This window comes from Onychostoma macrolepis, chromosome 03 (genome assembly GCF_012432095.1).
Source record: "Onychostoma macrolepis isolate SWU-2019 chromosome 03, ASM1243209v1, whole genome shotgun sequence".
NCBI classification, from domain to species: Eukaryota; Metazoa; Chordata; class Actinopteri; order Cypriniformes; family Cyprinidae; genus Onychostoma; species Onychostoma macrolepis.
In genome coordinates this window covers 47,173,972-47,180,318 of record NC_081157.1, presented here as the reverse complement: position 1 = coordinate 47,180,318, position 6,347 = coordinate 47,173,972, and the positions used below count along the sequence as shown (strand labels likewise).

Here is a 6,347-nt window from a genome sequence, read left to right as displayed (position 1 = left end):
CTTTTTGTTTTTAGCAAGCCAAACATGCATGAAAACGCCTTTACAACCAATTGCAAATGTTTTATTGAAAGTATGTGCAATTTACAAATCATCAAATACCAATAATATATATGAAGAGTCCGTAAAAGTGTTCTTTGGTTGTTTTATACTTTAAAACAAGAGATGCAAAGGAGCAAACGTACTAACATGCCTCTCATGGTCAGGCTTCACAGCAGATATGTCCCTGGTTTGTATGTGTTTTAAGATGACTTGTAAAATCTCAAGATGCTTGACGCTTTTCAGATGTTAAGTGTTTATCTAAAAGATGGTATTTTCCTCTCACCCAATGCCCATGTCCCACAAGTGGAGCGGGTTGTGACATTGAGAAGATCTGAACATGAGCTGCTTTACAGTCATCATATGGATAATATATGGATCACAGATTTGATCAATATCAAAAATATGTTCTATTGTAACCCCGATATTAGTCGATCCCAAACACTGTATGAATGTAGTCATGCAGTTCTCCTGGTTGAAGATCATAATAAATACAGATCATTTCACAGATACAACTCAAAAAGAACATACAGTACAGTTCAGTGATATCTAAAGTTTAACTACTTCAATGAAGTGCATAATAAAAGATGATATAAAACATGAACATAAAACTGTAGAAACCCCAATCTCCAGCATCAGTTTGTTAAAATATGTTTTTTAATTTTCTTTTTATTCAAATCAGTGGATTCACATTATGGAGTATATGAGATGTAACCACTATATGACAGGTATGGTCATTAATCATCTGTCCCATAACCAATCCTAAACAACAGTAAGTGTGAAACGCATTAGGATGCGTCTCTACTGGAGTCGCTCCTGCTCCAGCCACACCATGGTGCTCTGCTGGCTCAGGATTGTGCTGCGTATGACGGCCAGAAGCTCATCCGTGCTGCTCCACGCGTTTGGCTCCACCGTGCTGAACATCACAGGAAGAGTCTCCAGCTGTAGCTCCTCCATCTGACAGGCTTCCATCAGGTCCTCCTCTCGGTGGCCCGATAACAGCTTCCTGAAACACACACACAGGTTTCATCGGGGATTAATGTTTGCGTGATATCAAGAGCTCAAGGTCGGGCTGATGTTGTGAGTACAATGTCAAGAGACAGAAAGATACGGATCTGCACCTGAACTTGCGTCCCTTCTTGTTTTTGGGTTTGATGTAGATGATGATGGGATAGATGCTCTGCTTCAGGAGATTCTCCACATGATTCAAGCCCAGCTGAAGCAGACAGTGCTTGTCCTGAGACACAGAGACACAAACGCAAAGTTTTGACACAGCTGTGACTCTCAGTGTGTTAGTGTGTATGTGTGTGTTAATGTTTACCTGGTTAATAACCTCTTGGATACTCTGTAGTTTGATTCCCAGTGGTTGATCTGTGGAGTCTATGAGGAACACACTCTTATCCTGACGCACACAACTTTCCACTGGCTCTGCACACAATAATAATAATGGGGAAAAAATCCAAAAAAATTATAATAAATTACTGAAATTATGAACTAAAATGTATCAAGATTGTAAGACAAAAAACTGAATGATATGTAAAAACAAACTATTTTCATATAGACAAAGTAAATCCCAGCTGGAAATGCAAGAGCAGTGTTATTTTAGTATCACTGGTACTATACTATTATAGGATTTACTAGTCATTTTATTAATATTTTGAATTTTATATATTATTAGTTTTCATTTTAAATTTTAGTTTAAGATTATCCATTTTTGATAATAGTATTATAGCTTGAATTAGATTTTTATATTTCCATTTTTTCTTTTGTAAGTTTATTTTATAAGTAGTAATAAAAGTAGTAATTTCGAAGTGTGTTATTGCCATGTTTAGTATTTGTTATATTTTAGTAGTAGTACTGTAGTATTTAGTACGTTTTGAATTTTTCTATCTTCGTTTAAATTTTAGTTCATTTTAGTTCAAGTTTTACTATTTATTTTATTGCTTGTTTTGTCATCCTTAGTAATATACAATAATATATATATATATATATATATATACAGCTGGTTTACAAGGCAACACTTCTCATTTTCATGTAGTATAAGTCTTCATTTTGTTCAGTCATCTTTAGTAATTTTAGTAGGTTTATAAAATTGACTAGCTGCCTATTAGGTTGAAATCTGGGGAAAATATAAAAAATATTAATACATTTTATTGTTTTTATATTGTGTATTGTGTATTTGTATTTTTTCAGTGAACATTTAATGTATTTCAAGTGACAGGCAGCATGGTTTTGGTTGTAGTTAGGATCTGCCGCTGTACCTGGATGGCAGGTGTTGAAGTCCAGACCGGATTCTGCCGGCTGCAGCAGCCGCTCGATAATCCCGCGGGACAGAATAGACGGGGAGAAAACCACCGGCCGTTTGCTGAAGACCCCAACCATCTGAACCAGACTGAACGGGATCAGCTGCTCCTCATGCCCTACAAACACCCACACATTCAGAACTCACAATATTCCCTCTGATTGGTTAAATGTTAGAGTGGGCGGGGCTTACGGTTACTGAGTGTGTAGAGCACCGGACTAGATGAGCCAATCTCGCGATAGTTCGCCGCGACCGCTTTAATGAGCCGAACGCGCTCAGAGGTTTTCTTACAGAACTACAGACAGACAAAAAACAAACAGTCAGTGTCTGTGAGAGAGACAGAGACAGACAGACAGACAGACCGTCACCTTCCTCCTGCACTGATTCTGTTCCAGCGCCATCGTACGAAGTCTCACCAACAGCAGCTGCTGAGCCCTGAAGAGAAAAACACGAGTCTGACATATTTGATATGACATCAGACAGATGTTCAACATTAAATATCCACATCATCTGAATATGAATTTGCAATTGCTCTTCTTTCCTGAAAATTTGTGTCTGCTGAATTGTGATGTGGTTATGTAATAATTAATATTTATTCAATATTTGCAGCAGTTGTTCTCTTATTAGAGCAGATTATGTGACTGGAGATGATGGCAACAAACAATTATTTATTTATAGAATAAAAAAAATAAAAAAACACATATATATATATATATATATATATATATATATATATATATATATATATATATATATATATATATATATATATATATATGTGTGTGTGTGTAATTATAATAAAATAATGTTGTGCTGATAAGCGCTCCGCTCAGATAAAAGCGCCAAAGGCACGATTCAAATAATTAATAAATAGCCTGATTCTAGGTTTCAATTAACCGTGGTATAAATGTTGGGGGTGGGGGGTTGTACTTGCTAGTTCTGGTTATAGTAATAATAATAATAATAAAACAATTTTACAGGAGTGGAAAAATATATGACAGCAAAATAGCAACAACAAACAACATACTGTGACGGATCAGTGGCCCTCCCCTCATTATCATCACCACCCGTCCCTTATTCGCCGCCCTTCACCAGGCTCCCGACTGGAGTGGGTGGATGAGAGGAGGCGTGGGATCAACGCTGGCTGGCGGCGTGTGATGAGGCACAGCTGGACTGAATGAAGCCTCATCACCGCCGCTGTTAACTGCCCAGCGCCTCTCCTCGAGAGACCGGTCTCTTCCCCGTGCATGCACGCTGGTGTCCTCGTGGGTCCAGGAAGGGTGCGTGGGGACATCGCGCCACCGAGCGTGAGCTGCCGAACCCGCGGTCCGGACGAAAGCCGCACCCGTATTACGGCCGTCGGACCAGGATGTCGGGCCGTACAAGTCCTACCAAAGGCCGTGGACGACGTGTAAGAGCCGCCGCTGTGATGAAGCCGCCGCCCTCGCGCCCCGGACCCGAGTGGGAGCGGCGTGCGGCCGCCGGACTCCGCCCCTTCCTGGACCCTTCCCTCCTGGAACACTGCCCTCCGGCACAAGCCCCGCAGCACGACGAGGACACCAGACCCCTGTTTATTTTGGACACTTCTTCCCTGGACACTTTATTTTGTTAATAAAAGCCTCTCCGAGGCCTGACGCCACACCCACTGTGTCTGTCGTTGGCTCCTCCCGTCACAGTGGTGGAGAATGCGGGCAAGGCGGAGCCTAGACAGCGCAGTTGGGCAACACCTGAAGACGTCATCCTCTCGCCCGCAGAAGTTCGTGGAGAAGCGCGTGGGATGGAGAAAGCAGACGGAGCGGCCTCCCAACCACCAAAGGGGTAAGTGACGTTTCCCCACTTGTCATCTTACCCTGTGGTTGGTTGAGGCTGTCGACTAATACCGGTTTCTCTGTCCCTGTTCCGGTAGCGGTGCGAGAGGAGGATCGCCGGAGAGGAATCCCTGCCCGCCCACTCCGACCGTATGGAGCCTGGTTGAGGAAGGTAGCACTCCTGCGTGGGCGGCGACCGATGACGGGATGTCGCTTGGGGGAATGTGACGGATCAGTGGCCCTCCCCTCATTATCATCACCACCCGTCCCTTATTCGCCGCCCTTCACCAGGCTCCCGACTGGAGTGGGTGGATGAGAGGAGGCGTGGGATCAACGCGGGTTGGCGGCGTGTGATGAGGCACAGCTGGACTGAATGAAGCCTCATCACCGCCGCTGTTAACTGCCCAGCGTGCCTCTCCTCGAGACCGGTCTCTTCCCCGTGCATGCACGCTGGTGTCCTCGTGGGTCCAGGAAGGGTGCGTGGGGACATCGCGCCACCGAGCGTGAGCTGCCGAACCCGCGGTCCGGACGAAGCCGCACCCGTATTACGGCCGTCGGACCAGGATGTCGGGCCGTACAAGTCCTACCAAAGGCCGTGGGCGGCGTGTAAGAGCTGCCGCTGTGATGAAGCCGCCGCCCTCGCGCCCGGACCCAGTGGGAGCGCGTGCGGCCGCCGGACTCCGCCCCTTCCCTGGACCCTTCCCCTTTTGGAACACTGCCCTCCTGCACAAGCCCCGCAGCACGACGAGGACACCAGACCCCCTGTTTATTTTGGACACTTCTTTCCCTGGACACTTCTTTCCCCATTTTGTTAATAAAAGCCTCTCCGAGGCCTGACACCACACCCACTGTGTCTGTCGTTGGCTCCTCCCGTCACAATACATTAAGAACATTTAAATTTCCAGGCATCAAATTTGCAATTTTTCAAAAACACCAAATTATATGAGTCCATCCCACCCTAAACCACCATTTATGTGCATTTTCATAGATTTTTAGTCACTACAGCTAAAGGGCTGCTATTTAAATACTTATTTACATAATATTTCAGTGTTCATGTATTGCATGCATTGTGTACCTGTTGTAGTTGGGCACGGCTCCGGCCTGCAGCGGCGCCCCCGTGTGTTTGTCCATGCGAATGCAGCGCCACTGATATTTACCATTGTAACGCGTGTCTGTGACGTGCAGCACGTCGTCACAGCAAACCCTGAGACACGGCGGGTCGCCATGGTGACAGAGGTCAAGGTTCACGCGCACGTAGAACGAGTCAGCGCCGGTGAAAGACGGAGACGAGAGTTCAGCGAGTAAACGAGAATAACCTGAGAAGAGAGAGGAAAAGACTGAATCATAATAGAAAATGAAAAGTCAAAACATTCACAATCTCATGATGTTTATCTGAACATAATCAATTTCAAATTCTCAATGTACGCACACACACTTGATTTGAGAAGGTTTTCATAGAAATACTGATGGAGCACATGCTAATCTCTCACCGTCGGGATTGTGTGTGTGTTTGAGCGCGTTCGGTTCGGTCCACCACTGCAGTGAGAAATGAGCCACTTCAGCCGTACACTGACTGAGACGAACACGACCCTCGCCGAACAACACCTGATCCAACTGACAAAAGAGCACATGATCTGAATGTGTTTCAGTGAAGGAGGAACGTCTGACAGGAAACAGTTTTCTGTCTCTCTCACCTCCAGTAGTTCACTGCCCTCTCTTAGGCCGCAGATCTGCGCAGGTGAACCCGCCCTGACCGTCTGCACAAACACACCTGTCCGGTTTCCTCCAATGATAGTGATGTCGTCCGCCAGACTGACTCTTTTGGACGAGGAGGGGAGTGCCAGAGACAATCTGAGAAACAAATGAGAGGAACATGAGACAAAACAAACATGATGAAGTACATGTTCACTACAAAAAAAAAAAAATGCTTTTCTTACTTAGATTTTTTGTCTTGTTCTCAGCCAAAATATCTAAAAATTCTTATATCAAGAAGGATTTTCTAGACAAGTAAAAATTATTGTCTTGTTTTTAGAAAAAAATAAGTCAAAATTAAGTGAGTTTTTGCTTTAGAACAAGCAAAATAATCTGCCAATGGGATAAGAAAAATGATCTCATTTCAAACAGAAAACAAGACAATTTTTCTTATCCCATTGGCAGATTATTTAGCTTGTTCCAAAAAAAGTGAGCAAAAAAATTAACTT

At 44.1% G+C, this 6,347-nt stretch overlaps 1 protein-coding gene across 2 annotated transcripts in view; it reads right to left on the bottom strand.

Moving 5' to 3' along the window:
• Positions 1-642: 642 nt before the first annotated feature.
• Positions 643-6,347, bottom strand: part of zmp:0000000896 (caspase recruitment domain-containing protein 11) — a 28,097-nt gene continuing 22,392 nt past the window's right edge. For both annotated transcript variants that reach the window (XM_058769234.1, XM_058769236.1), the window contains exons 16-24: positions 5,841-5,997; positions 5,637-5,760; positions 5,222-5,462; positions 2,707-2,773; positions 2,531-2,633; positions 2,298-2,456; positions 1,358-1,464; positions 1,158-1,273; positions 643-1,042 (exon numbers count right to left, since the gene is read on the bottom strand). In XM_058769234.1, the coding sequence (XP_058625217.1) occupies positions 838-1,042; positions 1,158-1,273; positions 1,358-1,464; positions 2,298-2,456; positions 2,531-2,633; positions 2,707-2,773; positions 5,222-5,462; positions 5,637-5,760; positions 5,841-5,997 (1,279 nt within the window). In that variant the 3' untranslated portion in view covers positions 643-837. The remainder of the gene's footprint in view (positions 1,043-1,157; positions 1,274-1,357; positions 1,465-2,297; positions 2,457-2,530; positions 2,634-2,706; positions 2,774-5,221; positions 5,463-5,636; positions 5,761-5,840; positions 5,998-6,347) is intronic.